The following is a 25,149-nucleotide window of genomic DNA, read 5'->3' as shown; positions in this document are numbered from 1 at the left end:
ATCCCAGCATGACCTATTTTATAACTCTAGGTTCATTGACTAACCTGAGCCCGAGCTCAACCTGAGTGCATCAAATTACAGAGCAGGTTAGGCTTGAGTTGGGAAGATCAGGCTTGACCTCAGGCTTGGTCCGGGCTGGGGACTTAAGCCCAAATTTTATGTTCAGGCCCATGTTGACCATAAACCCAACTTGCACCCATGGTTCAAAGTATCGGAAGCACTATGCGTATCGAAAAGGTAAATTTAAGAGAAGTATCGGGATACACCTTTGATACGCATGAATAAGATGAAAAATTAAGATACATATGAAAACACATGGATTATCATATTTTTTAGGCCACAATTATATTCACATTCAAATTATAGATTATCATGTGAAATATATCATTGCCTTTTATTTTGTATTTTTAAACATTTTTAAATATTACTAAAATTTCTTTTTAATTGTTTTAAACATTTTGCCAACTCTTATCTAATCCAATTAAACAATTAACAATTATTGAATCAAATAATTATGTAAAATTTGTAATTATTGAACCAAACATTTTTCTATATATTTTTAAATAATTATTTATATTTATTCAAATAATTATTTTGCATGTTTTATTCTAAAAATTAAACAAATATTTTTTTCAATGGCTGCATGGACATTTATTATTTTTATTCTAAAATTAATAATTATTTTGCAATTTTATTCTAAAAACTAAATAATTATTTATTTTTATTTAAATAATTATTTTGTATGTTTTGTTATAAAAAATAAATTAAAATAAAAAAAAATATTTAACAAAAAATTAATGAATTTATGGAAATCATAGATGAAATACTTATTTTGCATGTTTCATTCTAAAAACTAAATAATTATTTATTTTTATTCAAATAATTATTTTGCATGTTTTATTCTAAAAGTTAAACTAAAATTTAAAAAGTAAACATGTAAAAGAAAAATTGAATGGGTTTATGGACATGATAGATCTTCCATATATTTACTGTAAATATTTATTATTAGAATTTAAATCATAGAAAAAATTAGAGAAATAAATAAATATTTCTAAACTAAAAATAAAAAAAAACAAATTAATTTTTTTTTTCACATGATATTTCAATATATTGATGTCAGCATTAGCTCTACAAAATACTCAACCTATAGGGTTAGATCACATAAAATTGAAGAAATTATCTATATATTATATATTATTCCAAAAATAAAAAATAAAAAAAAAATCAACTATTTAAAAGAAATTTCAATTGATCTATGGACATGGTAGGTCGTCTATAGATCTATAACATAATCAATTTTTAGAGGTAGATCACAAGAAAACCTAAAATTTTCATTTCTTTCATATTTTTTTAATATTCTGGGATATTTTTCAAATATTCACAAAGATATACTTATAGGAGCAAAATAAGTGGGATTTTTTGCACAAGAATAGCATACTAACATACACAAAGATGTTTCTAAGCATCCAAACTAAAAAAAAAAAAACACAAGCATTTGGTGAGATTGTAAAAAAAACAAAAAAAAAAAAACATACTATTTTCACTCATTTTTAACTATCTTGAAAAACTTATTGGATCTTGCAAATTTGTGAATGTTTTGGTGGATTTTGAAAAATTTTAAATCTCTAGGAATGATGTGAAGGTTTCTAAAGGGTTTGGGAAAGAAAAAGGGCTTCTAAATTGGGGAGCATGCCCACAAAGCGACCTCTTGAAACTCTACCTCCTCTCCCGCGTCCAACCCTCTCAAGGGAGGTGCTTGCTTGGGAGCTTTAGCCTCCTCTGGAGGAAAGGGATGGTTGGCATCACTAATTTATAAATTGTTTTGTACGCTTTCATATAAATAAAGTTTCCTGTCACCAAATTGGCACACCCAGTGAAACAAACACTTATTCGATCAGTTCCCCAGCCAAAACATAATGGATGCACTACTGCTTGATGGCTTGAGCATGTCAACACTCAATTTGTTGGTTCATAGGTTGTTGCATCTAGGCACTGGAAAAAAAAGCACAAAATTGGGGGTAGTTATAAAGGGACCATAATTGGGATGCCAAGCATGAGAACCCAAGTTAATGTATGGGAGAGGCCAATTTGTGCACACAAGAAGGGGGAAAAAAGCCATAGGTTAAGTAACTTGTCTACCCCTTCTAAGGCCCTGGGCCCCCGAATATTCAAGATTAAGGAATATCATTGGGTAATAACAATTCATTCCCAATTATAATAGAAATCTTCTAAGCAAAACCCAAGTACCCCAAGGATTGGGTTGGATTATTTAAAATTTAAATCAGAATTCAATCCTGTTATTTAAAATCTCAAGCCGAAACTGAACCAAAATCCAATCAGCTAGGATTAGATTCAGATCCCATCAGATTTTAGATAAGGTTCAGAATCTTTAGATTTCGTCAGAGTCCACTTGTGATTATTTCTAAAATAAAGTATGAGTTTAAAAGTGTAAAAAAAAAGTCGCTGATTTTAACTTGTGCATATAAGACTAAAATATATACTGAAATCATTAATTAAAGACTTTATATAATAAAATATATTATTCATATGCATGTCTATTCATGCAATTATATAATAATGTATACTCTAAACTTTAATGGAATCTGATCTTAGTCGGACCGGATGTGATCAGCTTACAAAATCTGTATCTGATCCAATTATGTAAACAGATCATCTGAATCTAAAATAATCTGATTTGATGCAAGATTGGTTATTGAAATTTCTGGACTCCAATGGAAGTCCTTCTCCTAAGTCCTAAATATACTAAAGATCTTATAAAAATCCTACCCAAAGTTAAATTAATCTTTAAAGATACTACAATCTTCAATTTCCCAACTGGATGAAGTGTCCACATCAGACAGTTAATGCTTAGAACATGGATCTTGGGTTGAACTCATAATGCAGGAAAACAAGTCTAGCAGATCTGTTCTAGTGATTTTTACAGTAAAAATACCCAAACTGATTGGGAAATTCAAGAGAAACAGAGAAAATATAGTGAAGGAAAAAAAAAAAAAACATTCTTAAGCTTGAAGTAACAGAATATCCTTCTTTTTCTCCTCTTAACGGCAGCTAATAATGTTCGTATATAGGCATTCTGTTTAGGTCTGCAGCCAATAAAAACCTTAAATTACAAAAAACACCCATGTCCCAAAATAATAAGACTCTTCCTAACAGTAAGAATCCACTAGATATCATTAACTGACTAAGAAACAACCAAGAAATCATCAAAACAAAATTAGACACAAGACTGATTCACTTTCTTGTTCCTTTTAGATTTGTCATGTGTGCAGTAGCCTCTACAACAGTCCTCCACTTGAAGAAGATTCGCTTACGAGTCTTATTTGGAGATGGGTGGATGCTACTCAAAGATATCAACAGCATCGAAAGTTCTAGATATATTCATGGAAGTAGGAAGGTCTATGACATAGGCATTGGCATTAATCTTCTTCACAATCTTGTAGGGTTCAATCTTCTTTGATTGCAACTTCTTGTATTGCCCTGTGGGCAACTGGTCCTTAAAAAAATACCATTACTTCATCCCCTTCTTGGAAAATTTTTGGTCGCCTATCCTGGTCAGCTGCTTCCTTATACTTGGCATTGGCCTCTTCTAGGTGCTTCTATATTTCTTCATAAATAGATATGATCTTGTCAGCAAAGTGCTCCGCTGCAACACTATATCCCAACAATTTTTGAAGCGGCACCAAGTCTGAAGTATGTCTAGGAGTGCACCTAAACTCTGCTTATGCAAGAGCTAAATCCATTGTTTAGGCTGTAAGGCAAAACAATGAGGTGTAAGGCTGGAACAGCACATAGGCTAGTATTGATTTGCACCATTCCTTTCCTTAGAAGTTCATCCACTTACCCTTGGAGTATCTCATGCTCCTTGGGACTCACTCTTCAAATAAGGGTTTCATGACATTGGGCACACCAATAGGTGGGGGATCTTCACCCTCGGCAACAATAGCATAGATCTACCTAGTCTCCTTAGATTCCTCCATGAATCCTTGGCAACAGCAGGCCACCTTGCACTGTTGGCAATAGCATAGATCTACCTAGTCTTCTTCATCCAACTAGCAACGAAAGGATCGGTGCTAGGTCTGGTTGGCAGGCCCAATGCTCTACAATTGATTTGGAAAGGCATTTACTTCTGCTCTATGATCAACGATTTGGTCACACACCATATCTATTATTCTACACCATGTCTTGAAGATTTTCTTCTTTTCTGTATCAAGTATGGCTTGCTTGGCTACATGAAGAATACACTTGACCAGACCAAAAGATCTCTTTTCTTTTGGAAAAAACCAAATGAACATCATCTCCTAAAACCTATTCATTATCAACAATGGCTAAACAGGGGGTGGGAAGGAATCAATTGTTTGGGGCTGTTTTGTAATCATTTGTTCTAACTATGGAAGGAATCAATTTCTTTGTATAATGAATCAGTTTCACTTATTCATAAAAAAAAATAAAAATCCGTGTTGTCTTCAGCCTGTTCAATCATAATTACTCCTCCCATTCATGGTTGTGGGCAAGAGCTAGAAGTGTGACCACTTCCCCCACACCTATAGCATTTATTCCTCAATGATAGGCATAGGGATTGTTGTTTCTAGGCTGATTACCTTGTTGGACAGGTTGACTTTGTACTGTTCATAGCTGAATTGGTTGCCATCTAGGCTGGCTCTTAGTTGGAAAGTGTTATGGAATGGAACAATGGCCATTCCAGCCTTAGAAGCATTCAAGGGTGAGTGCTCGTATTCCCTTGCAACCTCTTTGTCCTCAACAGTAGTCTCAGCCATAGATGTCTAACCCAGAGTAGTCTCTTCCCAAAGTTTGGTGTCTAATTGGGCATTGTTCAAGATGTCTTTCAGCCTTTATATCATTCAAATCCCACACATCTTTGGCTGCAACTCTTTCATGTATGCTTGTTTTTGAGACCCTCAAGAAGTCGAACAGCCTTTTGTGATGGAGTTTCAGCCAACTCATTACAGACTGAAAGCCTGCAAAATTCAGCTGCATACTTCCAAACCCCATGTGTACCTTGCACACAATGCTGGTACTACTGGAACAAGTATTAGTCATAATCATGTGGAAGGAATTGAACCCGAAACAACTGCTTTATTTGGCAATGTCTTAATAAGTTGCTTTCCAGCTCTAACTCTCTCCAACTAAACTTGACTCCGCCAAGCAGCAGCACCACCTTTTCAGCTTATAAGAGACCAATTTCATCTTCTTACTTCCTGCTGTCTCTGCAAAATCAAAGAATGTCTCCACCTCACAAACCCGGTCTAGGAAATCTTCAATATGCAACTGTCCATTGAAAGTCACCAACTCAATCTTCATTTTGGAATCCCTCTCACCATCATTTCTTATTCTGGGTGATATCTAGCATCAATTGGCCTTCCCATACCTGATTTTCATCTTCAAAATCTTCCTCTTCATCACTAAAATCAAAGGCTGTTGCTAGGGCTTGTAAACGCCGTTGTTCTTGGGGCTGGACCACCACTTGTGGCTGAAACTAATTCCCTATATCCTCTCTCCTTGCTGGTGCAGCAGTGATACCGCTAGTTTCTTCTTGCGTTGGGGCAGTACTTGGCGGCTGAAGATTGGTCGCAGTGATTGCTTCAGTCAACTACCTAATAGTCAACTCCCATGCCTGAGAGAATGAAAATACGATAAACACCCAGATTGATTGAGAAAGAATGAAAATAGAGTAAAGAAAGAAAAAACAACTTTCTTAAGCTTGAAGTAATAAAATAACCTTCTTTTTCTCCTTTTAAAGCAGTTAATAATGTTTTTATACAGGTGTTCCGTTTAGGTCGGCAGCCAATAAAAACCCTAAAATTACAAAAACATCCCTGCCCCAAATTAATAAGAAAACCCAATGATTAAGAGCCTGTTTGACGTGTTTTTTTGGGATAAAACACGAAAGATGTAAGAAACTTTATTTGGGGCTTTCCAAAATCAGCCAAAATAGGTTTTTTTGCATCTTTTCGGCATTCTATTTTTTTAGAGTAGATTTTCCATGAACCAAACAAAAATAGACCAATAATTTGTATTCCTAACTTATAAACAACCTAAAGACCACATGAAAAAACGAACTAAACTGACCCTAAATGCAACAGTTTCAACAAAATTCACTTTAGAAACTTTAGAAATTTTCAAAACATAGTATTTTGTTAGTAAAAAGGCCATTACCCAATGTGGGGTCTTGGAAGGGATAGCCGATATACAAATCTAACATTCAGCACTCATAACGAGGGGAGTTTGGAGGCTGTGTTGCGATATCAACAGGTGGGTTTGTTCTGAGCTCAAGTTTTAATTCTTTTTGGGTCAAGCTTCAAGACACAGCATTGAAGGATGGTTGCAGGGTTTCGGCTCTTTCGTTGCTGCAAGGATTGAAGAGTGGAAAGAGAAAGAAAAGAAGATGGGAAGGGAGTGTGTTAAAAGGAGGAGGTAGGGGGCAGCTGAAAGGGTTGAAGCTGGAGTTTGTTTGCGACCAGGAGAATGTTGGTAAAGTGGATGAAAGTAGCGCAGCAGGGAGTTCGGCTTCAGTCCAGGCAGAGTTGATGTGCGCATCATTCACGCAGCATGAATACGCGCCACGCGTCCTTATAACGTATGCGTCATAAAAACGTGCGAGGTGCTTCCCTCTCACCACCCTCTCGCTCATATTGAATCGAACCCACGCTGCACGCTGGTTCTCGAACTCGCATTCATGGACCGGTCCGCAACATCTCTCTCCTCTGCAGTCCCCATCCTCCCTCTCCCTCTCACTCCCGTCCAGCGTCAGGGACCTTTCAACCGGCTAGTGACCAGAGCAACCTGCGACCGACTCGCATACCTTTTCTTGCTTCATCCTTAAATCTTAATGTACTGTTGATCCTCTGCCTCCACATCTATGCCCGTTGGTTCACAAGGTCCCATAGGCGGCACAACATCCGCTGCAGCCGACACCGGACCCACATAGTCTTCATCACCTCCGACTCCGTAGCTTCCGCTTACACCGTTTCTCGGGGTCTTGACGCATTGGTTCTGAAAGCTCTCCCCATCTTCGTCTATTCCTCCGACACACACAAGGATGTACTGGAATGCGCTGTGTGCCTATCTTAGTTCGAGGAGAACGAGAAGGGTCGTCTCCTCCCAAGATGCAAGCACAGCTTCCATATCGATTGCATAGATATGTGGTTCCACTCTCACTCTACTTGCCCACTTTGCCGAGCACCTGTCCAACCCGATATTCCCGCCCCTGCGACTGAAACTCCGGTTGAGGTCGTTATCCCTGTGAGCGAACCTCCCGAGACAGAAGTCGAGTCGATAACTAGACTTTACCCAGGGTGTCACCACTATGAAAATGAAACAAGTCGCACCTGCATGTCTTCTTCTTCTTCTCCTCTTCCTCTTCCTCCTTCAGCACCGGTGGAATCAACGTCTTTAGGGTCCCGAAGGAAGCCATTGGAGCTGGCGGGTGTTTCAATTGAGGTGCCTAGAAGGAAAAACGAAGGATTCAGAGGTGTGGATGAGGAGGTAGGCTTGGGATCGCCAACAGGCCAGGGGTTCAAGTCACCGGGAAGTCGGATTCTATCTTTAAAGAGGATATTGAGCAGAGATCAAAGAGCTAGACTTTCTTCTCCTGCAGCAATTATGCCGGATTGCAGCTCTACCACACAGATCGTGGAGAGATTTAGGAAAATCCTTTCGGAGCTTGGGCGCGAGCGGAAGGGTAGAGAAGCTGCGGAGAATGCAAATCCGAGCTTCATACCTCGTTCAATCGCTTGAAGGTGCTCGCGCATGAGGCAATCAAGAAGCGCGATGAGAGTGAGAGGCAGAGGGAGGAAGCGTTGCGTGAGAAGGAAGAACTTTTGAGATCCAATGAGAGAATTTCAGGGGAATCGGCGGAGGCTCTGAGACTTAAACAAATCAATTGAGGCAAGGGGACGCTCATATGCTTGTCGAGGTTGCTGAGAACTGTGTCGGAAGGGGACAATGAGGATGCCGGTTGCTGCTCATATGCGATGTCAAAAGCCCGGCGGTTGAAGCAACCGTCGGAAGGGGACGATGAAGATGCAGTTCTCAGCAACCGTTGCTGCTCCGACGCTTTCGACACAGTTCTCAGCAACCGTTGAAACTGCGTCGCATGTTGAAGCAAGACGTCGGAAGGGGACTTTAATGAAGGGGACGTCGCCAGCACTCTCGGCGGAGGCTCCGACGAGAGTGATGTTGAAGGGGACGATGCGATGTCGAGATTGCTGCTCATATGCTTGTCGAGGTCGCACGTTTCAAGCATGTACACGTTTTTAGGACGCGTGGCACGCTCTTACGCTACGCGAGCGATGCCTTGACTGACTGTGCCTGGACTGAAGCCGATTGAAAGGGTTTCTGGCAGAAAACGGCAATTTTTTCCCTGAATATCAATAAAAGATAAAATTTTTAATAAAATAACAAAAATAATTAACTTTTTTCTGAAAAATATCAAGAAAGGGCAAGACATTGTTCATTGCGAGCCTTCCTCTTCTTCTCCTTCGCCCTCTCCTTCTCTCTTCTCTCTCTTGCTCTTCTTAATGAGACTGAAGCTCTTGTGTAACTGTGACGTCTGTCGTAGTTATTTCATTGCGAGCTGGTCGGTTGAATTCGACAATCTCTGCGACTGGTATACCCATCTCCTCAAGAAGTCCTCTAAGCAAAACCATCCATGTTCATTTGCTTGGAAACACTATTACAGCCAATCCGGATAACGTCGAGTATATGCTGAAGACGAGGTTTGAAAAATACCCAAAAGGGAAGCCTTTCTCCGTGATCCTGGGTGACCTCTTGGGTCGTGGCATCTTCAACAATTTTATTGTAGGAGTGAGTGTCCTCTCTTTTTCTCTTTTTCTCCTGTTATTATTAAAATTCTGCTGGAAATTAGAGAAACTGAAATTTCTTCTGTTGTTTGCAATCTTAGCAAACCTCTTCTCAATTTTCTTGATCCTATGAACCACCTTAATGTTATATGGAATTAAACGTGAAACTGAGTCCCGCACCTTTCTTTTGGATATGGGGAAGAGTCTGTGTACCTTTATTCTCGCGAGATTATTGCGTACCTTTGTTCTGATGCTAACTTGACGCTTCAATTGTTTTTTAAGCTTGGCCAGCCAATCTATGACCTCAGGGTCTGTTGGACTTGTTGTTTCTGCATTCAGAATTGCAGCTTTGATGGTAGATAGTAGATTCTCGACCCTCCAAGGCATTTCTTCCAAGTTCCAGGCCGATGATGCCTCTTCAAATACCCAACCACCGGCTTCCATGAGAATCATTCCTGCAATGCTATAAAGACCCGTCAATTCCATTTTTCTTGGTCTTCTTCCTTAATAATTACAGATGTTACAGTTACACCAGAGTTTCAATCTCAGTAAGAAAAGCAAGAGAGAGAAGAGAGAAGGAGAGGGCGAAGGAAGACGATGAACAATGTCATTGCCTTTTATATTTTCTTAAAAAAGTTATTTTATTTTAGTTATTTTATAAAAACATTATCTTTTAGTCCCATATCAGAATTTTATAAAAACATTATGACCGTGAATTAATGCCAAATGCACGAGCAGGATGTGGTTTATAGGGGGAGAGGGCAAGTTGTAAGGGGAGCTGGAATTCAGAATTCTGCATCGTATTCAGGACAAAAAGTTGCCCTTTTGTACAAGAAACCTCTTTTCAAAAGCTGAAGTGGTTGTTGGCAGTTTGGGTAAAGGAGTGTAATTTTAGATAGCTTCATGGGTGAGCTGGAAGTGCCGAATAAAGCCTGAGCTGCAAATAATTTCCAAATAGCGCATGTAACAAATTCAAGATTGAACGGGGGTCTGGTTGGGGCTGGTCCAACAAAAAATTCAAAGAATTCTACAAGAAAAGGGAAGGAAAAGGACAAATGAGAACGAAATTCAAGGTTCCAACTTCCAATCAAGGACAGTCGAGAGAAGGGGCTCCAAGTTTCAAGGGATGATGGATGGGGGGTGTCTCATTCAGTTGGGATTCCTGAGAAAAGGGTAGGGCTAATCGTTAGGTCAGAGGGTACTGAAGAGGGTGGAGGTCTGGAAGAAATGAAATTTAATGAGTATGCCAGTCACCAAGGGAGAAAAGGGAGGTCCTGTGGAGATCGAGAGTTTAGCTGTTAGAGATGTCTAAGTTGGCAAGAGTTCCGGTTTGTTATTTTGAGGAGGTGAGAAGTTTGCTACACATGTATTTGAAGCTTTCAAAACGTGTAAGGAGGACAGGCTAAAGAAATTCATAATAGGGGAAGAAGGAAAGGCATGGAATGACGAAGGAGATGGTCAAGAAGAAGCCTTTGAAGTAGAAGATTAAAGGTGGGGAGCTCGCATTGGGTTTCTTCTGCAGGGTCGGGGTTTCGGATTAGGAGTTTGTTTTTCTGGAGATCTTTGGAGTGTGTGTTTCTCTCTTTATTTATTCTTTCTTTTGATCTGCTGTAATTGGGCAGTGTTGCTCCAGGTGTTGGCTCAACACCTGCAGCTGATTGTATTCACCTTTTATTTTAATGAATTTTTCTGTTTACTCTTTAAAAACGGAACATATAGTATCAAGACTCTTGGAAATGCAAGTCACACCTAAATGTAACATCCAACTCCAACCCAGAAACAAAACAATTGGATAATAGAGATAATGAAAGATTTGACAATAGAGAGTAAAGGGAACCCACGATCTATATGGTTTGGGTCACTGAAAGATATGACATGTATTAAAAGGAAGGAGCACAACTAAATTGCAAGGGCATATAAAAAAAACAGGAAAAAAACCTAAATTGCAAGGGCTTCATAGAACCTCAGGTGCAAGGCTCAATGAAAGGTGTGTGCTTGAATGAACGGCTGCACCACTTATGTATAAAAGAATATGCAGGTCTAAATTCTTAAAGGAATAAAATTGTTCCTGAAAACCTATTAGCTTATTTTCTTAGTGCACCATATTTTCTTAGAGAGGCACTAGATGCTACCTCTCTATAAAAGCAAACAAAAATTACAACTGAGCCCAAAACAAATTATCCTTATTCACCCTTGCTTAGACAATGCATCCGCCACCCCGTTTGCTGATCTCCTCACCCATTGTATCCGGAGATTGATGATTCTATTCAGACAATTAAACTTCTTCATTTCATTCCTGTAGCACCAGATTATAGAGTCTGGGTCATTTATCCACCTCACAATCACTTTTGAATCCCCTTCCATTACCACATTTGCTAGCTGTAGCTCATTTGCAATCTGCACTCCTTGTACTGCTGCAAGAAACTCTGCTTTGAGAGAGTCACCCAAACCCACGGGGCCTGAGAATAATGCTACAATTTGGCCTTCTTAATCTCTCAATACCCCTCCAATACCTGAAGGGCCTGGATTACTTTGACTGTTCCCATCAAAGTTCAGTTTCACAAAATCTTCAATTGGAGGTATCCGATGCATCTCCATACTTTCCTTTCTAGAGGAACTTCTAGCAATTGCTTCCCAGTTCCTCCAAACATCACCAAAGGAGAAGTGGGAGAACAATTTCAGAGTCTTTATCTAATGGATCACCCTTACCATTACACAATACCTAACAGCTTCTTTGCTCCTCTCTTTTTTCTAAAAACATTCTAGCATTCCTCTCTTTCCAAATAGCCCACACCAAGGCTGCTCTAATACATCTTCACATTTTCCTTCCCCCTTTCTTTTGGCAGCATAAACATGGAAGGATCGAAAAGCATGTTGACCTCCGATGGTGAAGCCCACCTACACCCAAACAAAGAGAAAAACCAAAACCAAATCTCTGCAACAAAAGGGCAAGTGATCAGCAAGTGATAGCAACTCTCAGTATTGGATTTACATAAGATACACCAGTTAGGAGAGCCAAGAATTAGGCCTTCTCTTTTGTAACATATCCAAGGTGTTTAACTTCCCATGTACTACTTCCCAACACAAAGCTCTCACTTAGGTGGAATGGATCTACACCAGAACTCTTTAAAGGAAAAAAAAAAGGATGATCCGACGGAATGCAAAGAGTCTTGAACACAAAGAGGCACAAGAGAACAAACCCTTAGGGTGGGGAGCCCAAATATGCTTTTCAGACTTTTCAAGGTCCAAACTAACATTTTGAAGGATTTGTAACAGATCTGAGCAAGCTGAGATTACACTATCTCTTAGACCTCTGCAGAAAGCAAAATCCCAATTGAGGCTCATAGGGAGTACTGAAGAACAATAAAATTCGAAACACACTCTTTTTATACAAGGAAACTAAATACAAAGAAGAAAAAAGATCTTTCAATGGACAAGAGACGATCCATGTATCCTCCCAAAATTTAACAGAGATCCCAAAGCAAACATCATACCTGATAGACCGGAGTAAAAGAAGCAAGGCGCAGTGGATGGCTTTCCACGGAGAGGTCAGTGTAGCCCTGTTAGATACTCCTACATCCCAACCATTTCCTAACCTCCCATGTATGCTAGCAATGACTTCATGCCACAGTCTATCCCTTTCCTTCAGTCACCTCCATACACAACCTCCCATTTAACCAAATGGTCTTTCTATCCATCACCCGGATCCCAAAGGAAACCTCTCATGATTTTTTCAACTTTTTTGCCTCCTTTTGAGGAATCCTAAAAACTGACAAATATAAATTGGTAGGATGGCAAGAGTGGATTTGATCAAAGTAATTCTTCCGCCCAATGGTACATAATTTCTCTTCCTGGCAGCCAGCGATAGGCTCTAAGTGACGAAGCTTATTTGAGGGAGCTCCTTCCTCCAGAAACAGAGTTACGAGAGAGAGAGGGAGACGTGGCCTGCGGTTGTAAACGAATCGCAGGGGAGGCTTGCAATGCTCTGCATGTGCCGCTCCTGCTGCTGCATGGACCTCACGACACACATGGGCCTGGCTTTCCTGACCTACATGGGCCTAGTGACCCGATGGCGAATTACCTACTTAGGTTCTATTATCTCCCCACCCTTAAGAATGACCTTGGCCTCAAGGTCAAGATGGGGAAACTGCTCCTGCAACTTACTGAAGTCTTCCCAAGTGGCATCTTCTGTGCGCAGGTTCGTCCACTGAATAAGGGCTTGCTTCACCACTTTGCAACCAATCTTTATCCAGCGGATATCTGAGATGACATTGGGCTCAACAATCAGCTGCCCTTCATTAGTAAACTCAGGTAATAGTGGCTTCACCAAGGCTGCATTTGTTCGACAAGGCTTGAGAAGCAAGACATGAAATACTGGGTAGAGGCGGGCAGTACTCGGCAAGTCTAATTTGTAAGCCACTTCTCCCGCTCTCCCTGAGATGTAGAAGGGAACAAAAAAACGGGGTGAGAATTTCTCTAGGGTTTGCTCCTAAAGGAAGGCCAAGGTAGGTAAAGGGCCAATTAGCTATGGAGCACTCTAAGATGTCGGCAACAGAGTTTGTTGCCCTTCCTCAAGTTGATGCCCGCTACAAAGCTTTTCTTAAGGTTGAATTTCAGGTTAGAAACAAACTCAAACTTCCTCACCGCCTCCTTTAGGTTCCTCGCTACACCTCTCCCCCTCCCCCCTCACAGATAATAAAAGATAGTGATGGAGCGCAATCCGGTCGGTCTTAGTTGTCAACGAATTTGCCTCTGAGCTGGAGCGTCGGGGAGCCTGAAACGGGAAAGATGAGAGAACTCCGGGGGAACCCGGTATGATAACTCCGAAGCTCAAGTCAGTAATCTCTCAAAGGTAAAGTGTAGACCAGATAGCGCAAAGTTCACATACCTTGTTTGTTGGGGGCAGGGGCCTTTTATAACCACTTTGCACACTCGCTCTGAGGCCCTTGTCAGGTCGGGTATGATTACCCTTGCGTCTGTCAATTCGGCCGTCGTCATTTCTACTGGGACAAAACCGTCTCTCTAACGGGAGATGGCGGTGCCCGGAGACGGTGGCAGGTGGCCGTTTAGAGTGCGGCCGTCAAGCATCAGATCCCAAGTCAGTCAGGGGCGGCGCCCTCGGGTACGGACTTCCTCAATGTCAGGCATAGTACGGTTTGTTTGGTTTTGGTGCCCTGAAGGTGATGTAGTGGAGTGGTGAGCGAGGCGGAGTCTTGAGTTCGGAGGTATGTATAGGGCTGGTCAGTTCGGCGAGGGGTGTCCCGAGCTGTTACAAGGCAGGCCAGTTCAGCGAAGTGTATCCCGAATTGTTACAAGGCAGGCCAGTTCGGCGAGGTGTATCCCGAACTATCGCAAGGCGGGCCAGTTCGGCGAAGTATGTCTCGAACTGTTGCAAGGCGGGCCAATTCGAATTAATTTCTGGTTTGGGGCCAAGGGTGAATTCGGGCCCCTAGTAAGGAGTTCGGACCGCTGGTTTCTCCCCTTGGTGCTCGCGCCTTAGGCTTGCTTTTGTGCCGAGCTGTTGCTTTTGCCACGTGTCGCATAACTGTAAGGTCGGACCAAATCTTCCTTCATCAAATAGTTTTATCAACAAAAGATGAGAGCACTTACAAGCAACTAGAGAGAGGCACAAGGTGCGACTTTACTTAAAGTGCAAAGATTATATCAAAGCACCAGAAGAAGAACATAACAAAGCAGCCCAGTACAGATGTTCCCTCATAACTGCTTGTTTGACAAGATAATCAGCAAAAGTATTTGCTGATATGCCCACCCAATCTAAGCTAACATTCATGTTCTTGTTAACTAGCTAGCTTTCTTTAGGATGTCCTCATTGCACCAAATGGCAAAGTTCGAATCTGTTAACCAACTCACAACAACTTTAGAGTCTCCAAATTCTCCACACCAAATTGATTTGCAATCTGAATACCTTGTAAAGCCAATTTGAAGCTAGGTCCCAATTCCCAATCTTCTTTAGTTACAGATGTCAGCTTCAGAGGGCACCTCATTGCTGTCATGACAAGCGAGTGTTCTCATTATAGCACGCCTCTTTCTACTTGAAAAGAAAAAGGATAAAAAAAGCCCATGCTGGGATTCACATGCAAAGGCCCATATTAGAAATTGGGTAAATGGTGTGCATGTGTTTGTTTTAGTGGTATAAAACAAAGTCAAAAAGGTAGAGAAAATGGTAGTAAGGAGCACTTTTTTTTAACATTTGGGCTTAGGGTACAAGTGTGGAGTTGAAGACAGTTAGATGGAGGACAGCTGCTTGTCGCTCTGATCAATGAATTCCTACCGGATCTCCATTGGATATCACCAAATTTACAGAGATAAAATCTAGTGAGAGAGAGAGATAGGTGAACATGATGAAAGAGGACATCAGTGGTCTCAATTATTTCCTTGGTTATATGTGGGTGGTCATCAATCCCAATTCTCGGCAATGCTACTTCTATCTTTCAATTTAGAAAAGAGCACATTCGACACTCAAAGCATTTTTATTATTTAGCATAAAGTCTAATAGAATTCAGATAAACATATTTAAAAGCTGATTTACTCTTTGCGATATCTTGAAAATGTTGTGATTCCCATTGTTATTACTAAGGGTAGACTTTCTCCTTTCTTGTGAAAGCTTCATACGTTGATTGCGCATTCGAGTCTGTACTGAATCCAAAGTTTGCATGTAAAAGAGGTTTATCTTTGCATTCTTTGAAATGTTAAACTTGCTACTTCATTAATCCTTTAAGCACTCTGAGTGTTTTCCTTGTCTTCATAATTACAACTAAATCAGTCAGTCAATGTTTACTTCACCTCAAAATGCTAAAATTGTAACCAAAGACCTTGTATTTTGTTTCTTTGCCTTGCTATACTCACAAGACATCATCTTAAAGCCATTTGGAACTTTGAATCACGATAGCAACGCAATGTTCTCTAACAAAATTAGAAGACCCAGTGAATCAGACCACTTCGGCTGCTCGGGCTGTCGCCATAGCTACCTCCACAGCAAACTTCTAGTGGGTTTAATTTTGTTTTTTCATCTCAAGCAGAGTAGCTCTGGAAGTTTGAGAGCACTGTTAGCATTGTAATGTTGGGAGGAGCCGAAGAGGGGGACCATTTGGCGGAAAAAAAGGAATAAACATAAGAAAATGGGTATTTTAGTCATTTTCTCCTTCCATCATTGGATTTTAATTTAGATGTGTCAATATGTTATTCAGCTTTTTAATTGGGTTAAGCCCAATAGAATGGCTCAAATCATATTAAAAACTGGGCCGGACCATGATAAAACGAATGATTGACCCACTTAAATTTCTATAATGACAGGTTTTGACTTGGTGTAAGAAAATTCTAGACTATAATTTATCGGTTTGATCTAATATATTCTCCAAATTGAACCAAACCACGCAAACATCCTCATATTCAACAATAAGAAAATGGTCAGGCAATCACATCCAAAGGTGTCCTATTATTTTGTAGGTAGTATATCAGAATTAGACAGTTGCTATGGTTGCCAACCATGTTAAGAAATATGTAAGGTTTTACAACCAGTAGGTATCAAAAATCAGTAAAACCCCTTTTGCTTTTCTTTCTTCTTTTTTATCAAAACAAGTAAACTACCTAAAAAGCTTTTTTTCTAAATAACTTTGTCGAAGGACCTCTCTTCCTAATAAGCCTTGTAGGACCACCTTGTTGGAGACTCCGAGGACTCGAATCTTTGTCACTTGCAGCAACCTCTAACCAATCTTCTGCCTGAAGCTTTCTAGAATCATATTCATTGTCACTCTTGAAAAATCCTACTTTCTTTGCTACTTCTTTCTTTTGGAAATTATGGGGAGAAGATTGTGCACCATTCTCATTTACTTCTTCGGCTTTCTTCAAGTTTCTTGAATATTTTGCCTTAGAATAGACGTTCTCATTTACTTTCACAGCATTCTTCGGTGAGCGTACTCTAGAATTAAATTTTCTATCAATTTCTGCAGTGTTTTTTTGCTTCGGCTGCTTTGAGGCTTTCACAATGTAAACCTACAATAAAACCAGTAAAATCCTATTGATAACTGAAACAAAACTATTAAACAGCAGAGACAATAAAATGGACAACCATATATGAGAATCGATTTAATATTGTTTTATGAATATTGAAACAGTAGGAAAGCTTCCAATAAAGAAAATCTTAGCATTCTACAAGGACATGGACTGTTCTTGTAACTCAATTCTTCTATAACCCACAAATTTTTATGTATTACTAGTGCCGGCAAATTAAGAAAGACAGGATTTGCAGCAAATTAAGAAAGATTAGATTTGAATAAATTTAGGAAAGTCAGATCCTAGGATTAAGGGAAAGATTTAGTCAATCCTTGATTGAGAGAAATTCTAGGAGTTTGTCTCTCCTATCTTTTCTTTTTTAAGGTGTATGCTCAATGTGTTTTGTATCATCAATAAAGAAAATCTTCTTATTTTCTTCCTCTATATTTCGCAACATGGTATTAGAGCCATAGGGTTCGATCATGAATTTTAAGGCCGCCATGGTTGGCTCAGGTTCAGCATCTTCGGATGCTACCAGTGGTATGACGTCTTCGAAGGGAGGTATTCAGCCTGCGGCTATTTCTCTTTCTGAGAATTCCCTTCAAATTACCATTCACAAACTGAATGGAAAAAATTATCTTGAGTAGTATCAGTCTGTACGGTTGGTGATTGACGACAAAGGGAAACTCGACTACTTGAATGGCAAAGTGAAACCACCAACCACTGATGATCCAAAGTATAGGCAGTGGTGTTTTGAAAAGTCTATGGTTACCACTTGGTTGATCAACTCTATGGATCTAGTGGTTGGAAAACCATTCATGTTTCTACCGACGGCTTGCGATGTGTGGGAAGCTGTTAGGGAAACCTATTTAGATTTGGACAATCATTCACAACTGTTCGAACTGAATACCCGAATGTGGAAGATGCAACAAGGTAAACGGGAAGTAATAGCCTATTATAATGAGATGATGGCTGTTTGGTAGGAGTTGGATTTATTTGAAGAAGAAAAATGGGAAAGTCCCAGTGACAGTGCTCGGTACAAAAAGAAGATAGAAAGAGCCCGGGTTTTTGTTTTCTTGGCTGGTTTGAACAAAGAACTTGATGAGGTTCGGAGACATTTTAGGACGAATGCCCTTGCCTACTATAAGAGAGGTTTTTCAGAAGTGCGTAGAGAAAAAGCACGGCGGTAAGTGATGTTAAAGAATGTTAGTGAAACAAAAACAGAGAATGAAGGGTTCGCTCTTGTGGCCCAATGTGCAAACTTAGATGGAGATAAACGAGGAGAAAAGTAGAGACCTTGGTGTGATCATTGTAGAAAGCCATGGCATACTCAGGAAACTTGCTGGAAGCTACACAGGAAACCAGTGGGTTAGAAGAAAAAATCAAGTAGTGACAACAAGTCAATGAGAGATGTTCGTGCACTTCAAGTAAGCAACTCGGATCCAAGGCAGTAGTCATCCTCAGAGTCTCTTCCTTTCATAAAGGAACAAATAGAGCACTTATATAAAATGTTTCAATCTCAATTGTTAAGAAACTCTAACCCATCCTATTCACTAGCTCAGTCAGGTAATTTCTTCACTGCAACCATTGCTTGTACCAAATCTAATGGTTCCTGGAAACTAGATTCAGGTGCCACTGATCATATGACCAACACTTCACAATTATTTTCTTCATATACACCCTGTGCAGGGAATCAAAAGGTTAAGATTGCAGATGGTTCCTTTGCTACTATTGTTGGAAAAGGAAATGTATCTATTTCTCCTTCTCTAAACCTCAAAGATGTTCAGCATGTTCCTAACCTATCATACAATCTCTTATTTGTCAACAAACTTACCTTTGATCATAATTGTCAAGTTAATTTTTGGTCTTCTTGTTGTGATTTTCAGAATTTAACCTCGGGGAAAATGATTGGGGGTGCTAAACAAGATGGTGGTCTCTACCTCTTTAATAAATGATCTACCTTTGGAAGGCAAGACTGACAGACTTGTTTAAGCTCTATCTTTCTAGTGACAGTGATGTTTTGTTATGGCATTATCGATTAGGTCATCATAGCTTTCAATATTAAAACATCTATTTCCCAAGTTATTCATGAATAAAAATCATTCAATTTTCAAGTGTGAATCTTGTGAATTAGCAAAACATTATCGTGTTGTTTTTCAGTCTCAACCATATAAAAAATCAAAACCATTTACCATGATTCACAATGATGTTTGACGCCCTTCTAGAGTAACAACTCTTTCTGGAAAACGTTGGTTCATTACTTTTATTGATGATCATACTAGGGTAACTTGGGTTTTCCTTTTAAAAGAGAAATCCGATGTTGAAATTGTGTTCAAAAATTTCTATAACATGGTTTAAACACAATTTCAGATTCAAATTAAAATTTTTCAAAGTGATAATGGAAATGAATTTTTTAACAATGTGTTAGGGAATTTTTTTGCTGAAAAATAAATTATACACCAAAGTTCGTGTAATAATACACCTCAACAAAATGGGGTGGCTGAAAGGAAAAACAAACATCTCCTTGAAGTTGTTAGAACCCTAAGATTTCAAACTAAGGTTCCTAAGTATCTTTGGGGAGAAGCCGTTTTAACAATCACTTATTTGATTAACAGAATGCCTACATGAATTTTGGATTTTAAAACACCCATATAAGTTTTCATTTGTTGTTTTCCAAACTCTCGGCTAGTGACAAACATTCCCTTAAAAATTTTTGGAAATGTGGCCTTTATTCATAACCATGATCCTAAACATTCAAAACTTGATCCAAAAGCACATAAATGTATTTTTGTAAGTTATTCCACTAATCAGAGATGGTACAAATGCTTTGATCCAGTTTTGAAAAGAATGTTTGTGACTATGGATGTCACATTCTTTGAAAGAACCTCGTACTACAACTCCCATCTTCAGGGGGAGAGCAACACTAGTGAATATGGTTTTTTAGATGGTTCTAATTTAATGTTTGAATTTGTCCATAATGATATTTCTCACAACTAGTCACCAAAAGAAAGCGAGGCAAAAAATACAAAATTAATGGAAAAAAATGAATTAAATATTGAAAATGAACAACCTTTGGTGATGCTATATCAAAATGAAAAAGCTGAAACTACAGAGATGCGTGTGAAACAATATAAAGGCCTTGTATATTCAAGGGAATATCTAGCATAGAAAATGAGAGGCACTATTCCGCAGCATCAACAAGAATCTGATCTAAGGTTGGATCATGAAACTCATGATAATTCTCCAAAAATCCCTGAAAATGTTCCTCCAGGTAATTCTAATTCTTCCAGTCAACTTGATCTTCCCATTGCTCTCAAGAAGGGTGTTAGGTCTTGTACAAAACATCCCCTATCAAATTTTGTATCTTACAAAAATATTTCACCTTCATATTGTACCTTTATTTCACAAGTGTCGAGTGTATCCATTCCTAACAGTATCCAAGAGGCTCTAAATGTTCCTTAGTGGAAAGAAGTTATTTTTGAGGAGATGAGAGCTTTGGAAAAGAAAGCTACTTGGGAGAAAGTGGACCTGCCGGATGGAAAGACAGTTGTCGGTTGTAAATGGATGTTCACTCTGAAGTACGACTCAAATGGATCATTGGAGAGATACAAGGCTCGCCTAGTATTGAAAGGCTTTACTCAGACAAATGGAGTAGACTATTCTAAGACCTTTTCTCCAGTGGCAAAGCTAAATATAGTTCAAGTACTCTTATCTGTTGCAGCTAATCTTGATTGGCCACTGAATTAGATAGATGTGAAGAATGCCTTTTTGAATGGAGACTTGGAAGAAGAAGTATATATGGAGCCTCCACCTGGTTTCACTGAGAAGTTTAGAACTAAGATATGCAAGCTAAAAAAATCTCTATATGGACTTAAACAATCTCCCAAAGTCTGGTTTGAAATATTCACAAGGTTCATCAAAAGTCAATGATATAGTCAAGGACAATCTGATCCTACTTTTTTCACAAAAAGATCCACTAAAGATAAGGTTTCAGTTCTGATTGTCTATGTTGATGACATAATCTTGATTGGAGATGATATTGAAGAGATGAGCAGACTAAAGCAGAGCCTAACCAAGGAATTCGAGATTAAAGACTTAGGCCAGCTAAGGTACTTTCTTGTAATGGAAGTGGCAAGATCAAAGAAGGGCATTGTGGTTTTGCAACAAAAATATATTTTAGATTTCTTGAAAGAAACTGGAATGAGTGGATGCAAACCTTCAGACACTCCGATAGAAGTTAATACTAAACTTGGAGAAGTTAAAAATGGGGTTCCAATAGAAGTTAATACACGTCCTGATATTGTCTTCGCCATGAGCATGGTGAATCAATTTATGCACTCCCCATACGAAGAACATCTTGAAGCTATGTATCAAATTCTTAAGTACCTAAAAAGCACACTAGGAAAATGACTCTTTTTCAAGAAAAATGAGAAGAGAGGGGTTGAGGTATATATAGATGCGGACTGGGCAGGCTCGACCACTAATAGAATGTCAAATTCGAGGTACTGCACATTTCTTTGGGGCAATTTAGTTACTTGGAAAAGCAAGAAACAAAGTGTAATTGCTAGAAATAGTGTTGAGGCTGAATTCAGATCAATGGCTCAAGGAGTGTGTGAGGTTCTTTGGCTAAAGAGGGTGCTGGCAGATCTCAAGATAATAGTGAGCTTTCTTATGAAATTGTATTATGATAACAAGGCAGCTATCAGCATTGCTCAGAATCTGGTTCTACATGACAGGACTAAACATGTTGAGATTGATAGACACTTTATAAAGGAGAAGCTTGAAGAAGGAATAATCTGCACTCCGTTTGTACCAACCACACAACAAGTTGCAGATATTTTAACTAAAGGCTTGTTGAGACAGCCATTTGAACTTTAAGTTAGCAAGTTGGGCATGATAGATATCTTTGCATCAAATTGAGGGGGAGTGTGGGCAAATTAAGAAAGACAAGATTTGCGGCAAATTAAGAAAAATATGATTTGATATTTGAATAAATTTAGGAAAGCCAGATCCTAGGATTAAGGGAAAGATTTAGTCAATCCCTGATTGAGAAAAATTCTAAGAGTTTGTCTCTCCTATCTTGTCTTATTTAAGGTGTATGCTCAATATATTTTGTATCATCAATAAAGAAAATATTCTCTTCTCCCTTATGTTTCGCAACAACTACAATGGTTGTTAAGTTACCAACATCATTTTATTCCATGCATTATTATTTTCAAGAGAATAACGTTTTTGCCTTTTGACAATACACTGTTCTATTAAACCAAGAAAGCTTCCAAGTAACTCAAGAAAAGTAACCGACCAAAAACCAAATGGCAAGCATAATCATTTTTGAACGAATATATTTGATAGGGTCTTGCCTTGAATCTTGTTGGCTCAATCAATTCAAAGACCAAAGCATCCCCGTCATCCAATTTATGATCCAATGCAAAACCTCTCCACCCACCACTAAGGCCTGATCTACTTCCAATGTAGATAGCGTCATACTCTGAGCCTTTCTCATCCTCCAATACCATCTTCAGCTCCTTAGTGGGAAGATGATTCTTGCAAAAACTTGACGGAAGACCCTAATGATTATATCAGATTTAAGCAACAATTTAGTAAAAGTAGTCTCACATGTACCATCCAAAAATAAACTTTAACCATACATTATGTATATGGCAAAAACTCACCAGCCAAAAGCAGCTATACACATGAGACCGAACCATGGATTTAACAAAAGATGGATTTCCAGATGGCAAATTAGTTCGAATCTTTTCTGCACTTTCAATGGCATGGAATCGTTCCTCATACGATGCCATTTTTACTTCATCAAAAGGTCTAGCGAGGTAGCTGAAATTAAGTTGGATTTAGCAAGGTGTAAAGAAACCACCAAAAATCAAATTAATAGACAGAAATCATTGAGCAAGAAGCCAAACCTCTTCCAAGAATTTGACCTTGATCTCTTACGCAAATTTGGAGTGACATCGCCGACCTGATATAAGTAAAACAAATTTCGGAAAATAGAAACCTCTAACACTTGGGTTTGTTTTGAACCAAGTCATGAGCAAAGTAGCCAAACCAAGAATTAATGCTAAGAAAGTGCAAAGAGACAAATGTTATATCGTCATAGCAGTATTTTGATTGTATGTACAAGCAAAATGCATAGATGGCACCTCAGAAGCAAAGAGATCAATATATGGTGTGGTATTGTTTTGAGGGGTGGGCACGTATTAAAACCAATTGGCATTTTCTTATGCTGAAAAATAAAAGAGAAACGCTAGGACCACGACCCTGTATCTGTTGTAGACCTTGGAATCAGAAAGAACAGATATAGACACCAACGAAATCTCTCATTATACCCACCCCCGAATAGACGCAAGGCCAAATACTTGCAACACTAGTACTAGATTCATATTATAAATCCATCCAACGAAGCAATCCGAGCGCTTGATTTAGCTTCGAGGATTGAAATATCAGGAAAGGCGTATTAATATGCCATGTCATGACAGTTAACTGACTACCAAACCCAGGTCAAACCATGCAATCAATAAAACACAGAGTGCCTAATGCTCTGTTTTCTACTATTCATTATTACCCCCTTTTCATCTTGATTTTTCTTCCTAGGAGAATTTGAGTGATATTCATGCTTACCTCTGAATACGAAGAGACAGGATTTCTTGCTCGTGAAGAGCGCCTTAACTCCAATCCATCAAGGCTCTTTTTGGGTTTGGCTTTTGTTTGGCGTTGCTACATGATGTCAACAAAGTAATAGTAACAAAGGGAAAGATAGATATTTATAAATAAAAAAGAGTTTGACACAGTAAATAAGAAAACCTCCGATGAAATCCATTTTGTGATCATGTATAACTTTTACAATTCTTATAATCACCACACCTTCGCTAAGGTAAAATTTTCCTTTCGATAACTGATCGAAGAAGAGAAAGTAATGCAACAAACTTTACCGGTGAGTTCTTTCCAGAGCTTGCTATCTCTGATAAGCTTTTGGATATCTTCAAAATCCCCAAATCCTTCAAAACCAACAATTATTAAAAAGGTAAGCAAGGAGATTAATAAAATGGACCAAAAGGAGATAGACTGTGGATTTTTCCTCTGCAATTGAGGTTGACATAAAACCCCAAAGATGCTCATCTAGCAGCAGAAAGTGCTGCTCTGTATGCATCCTCTAAAACAAAATAATTGGATTCTTTCAATACAAAAATCCGGAGAGCCCACCATTATTGTTTCAGTAGATTAGAGTTTCTGATAATTTATCATTCCAATCTTTTAATGGCATTATTTCTATGAAGTTTTTCAGCATTTTCAATGCCTATCAGTTCAGTCCATATAATCTGGATTTTCTTTTTTTGTAAAACTATACTTAGACAGTGGTCTAATGCTTTTGAGAAGGGATAAAGGCATGAAATGAAGATGGAGATATCAAAATAACAGATCAAGGGAGTGAAAAAAATAAACCTCAAAGCGTTTCTTATTGTCTCGGAGCCGTTGCTTGCGAGCTTCTTCATAGGTATTAATCTTGCCGCTACGCTTGGTCATGGAGACTTGAGGTTAAGGGCTTAGAGAAAGAGAGCGCAGGAATTCTGTCGCCTGTTGGGAAGGGGAAGCGCCCTTTCAAATTTTGAAAGTTACAAAACTTACGACTCCTTAAATGTTTTGTTCTTAATAAAAAGGGGTGATTTACTAAGACACCCTTATATTTACCTAATTAACTAAACACCCGCTCCATTTTGCATTTTACTAGTGCAGTAATTAATAAACTGCATTGACTTTAGAGGTGTAAAGTGGGCCGTGCCATGCTGATTCGTGAGTCATTACGGGCCGTGCTTCCCTCCTTGGTGAAAATTTTGGGGGTTGGCCTGGCATGCCCACAGCCCAGGCCTGTGTGGGCTTGTGCCGTGGGCTGGGCTGGCCCGTGGGCTAAGCCTTGGTCCAAATCGGGCCAAAGCTATTTTTGCCTATTTATTTAAAAAATTGAAAAAAATTAAAATTTTAATTTTATGAATTTTGATGTATACAATTGCTTATATATAATAATTAAATAAATTAGTATAATAAAATTGAAAAAAAATTGTTTATTTTATTAATATATTATATACTATATATTATTATATAATTATAATTTATATAATATATAATATATAAATATATTATGTATATATAATATATATAAATATTATATATGGGTCGTGTTGGTCGTGCCGGCATGCAGGACGTGAGTGACATGGCTCGTTTAATCGTGCCGTATCGTATCGGCCCATGGATTTCAAACCCTAGGCTCAGCATGGCACGGCCCATG

The 25,149-nt window shown here is 38.9% G+C and overlaps 1 protein-coding gene, 3 long non-coding RNA genes and 1 pseudogene across 5 annotated transcripts; 2 read left to right on the top strand and 3 right to left on the bottom strand.

The window, feature by feature from the left end:
• Positions 1 to 5,565: 5,565 nt before the first annotated feature.
• Positions 5,566 to 6,335, bottom strand: LOC148867963 (uncharacterized). Its single transcript, XR_016107731.1, has 2 exons — positions 6,196 to 6,335; positions 5,566 to 5,653 (listed from the first exon to the last, which is right to left on the bottom strand). It is a non-coding gene; the product is annotated as an uncharacterized LOC148867963 (long non-coding RNA).
• Positions 6,336 to 6,684: 349 nt separating this feature from the next.
• LOC148867962 (RING-H2 finger protein ATL2 pseudogene) lies at positions 6,685 to 7,922 on the top strand (annotated as a pseudogene).
• Positions 7,923 to 8,496: 574 nt separating this feature from the next.
• Positions 8,497 to 10,547, top strand: LOC148867961 (uncharacterized). Its single transcript, XR_016107730.1, has 2 exons — positions 8,497 to 8,844; positions 9,123 to 10,547. It is a non-coding gene; the product is annotated as an uncharacterized LOC148867961 (long non-coding RNA).
• Positions 8,747 to 13,508, bottom strand: LOC148867960 (uncharacterized). 2 transcript variants are annotated; one of them, XR_016107732.1, is made up of 4 exons: positions 12,335 to 13,508; positions 12,041 to 12,153; positions 9,081 to 9,295; positions 8,747 to 8,874 (listed from the first exon to the last, which is right to left on the bottom strand). It is a non-coding gene; the product is annotated as an uncharacterized LOC148867960 (long non-coding RNA). The 2 variants fall into 2 exon arrangements; XR_016107733.1 differs by lacking the exons at positions 8,747 to 8,874; positions 9,081 to 9,295; positions 12,041 to 12,153 and adding an exon at positions 10,903 to 11,775 and having other exon boundaries at positions 12,335 to 12,763.
• A 2,757-nt stretch (positions 13,509 to 16,265) lies between these two features.
• LOC148867959 (AP2/B3-like transcriptional factor family protein) lies at positions 16,266 to 24,491 on the bottom strand. Its single transcript, XM_088972226.1, has 7 exons — positions 24,309 to 24,491; positions 23,798 to 23,863; positions 23,487 to 23,582; positions 22,772 to 22,827; positions 22,526 to 22,685; positions 22,214 to 22,420; positions 16,266 to 16,853 (listed from the first exon to the last, which is right to left on the bottom strand). Exons 1-7 carry the CDS (start codon positions 24,387 to 24,389, stop codon positions 16,449 to 16,451), a joined length of 1,071 nt encoding a protein of 356 aa, XP_088828352.1. The 5' UTR covers positions 24,390 to 24,491; the 3' UTR covers positions 16,266 to 16,448.
• Positions 24,492 to 25,149: the final 658 nt, after the last annotated feature.

The sequence above is a fragment of the Nelumbo lutea genome, chromosome 2, assembly GCF_056320005.1.
Source record: "Nelumbo lutea isolate HS-2025 chromosome 2, American lotus-T2T, whole genome shotgun sequence".
Lineage (NCBI taxonomy): Eukaryota > Viridiplantae > Streptophyta > Magnoliopsida > Proteales > Nelumbonaceae > Nelumbo > Nelumbo lutea.
This window is presented reverse-complemented; position numbering and strand designations above follow the sequence as displayed.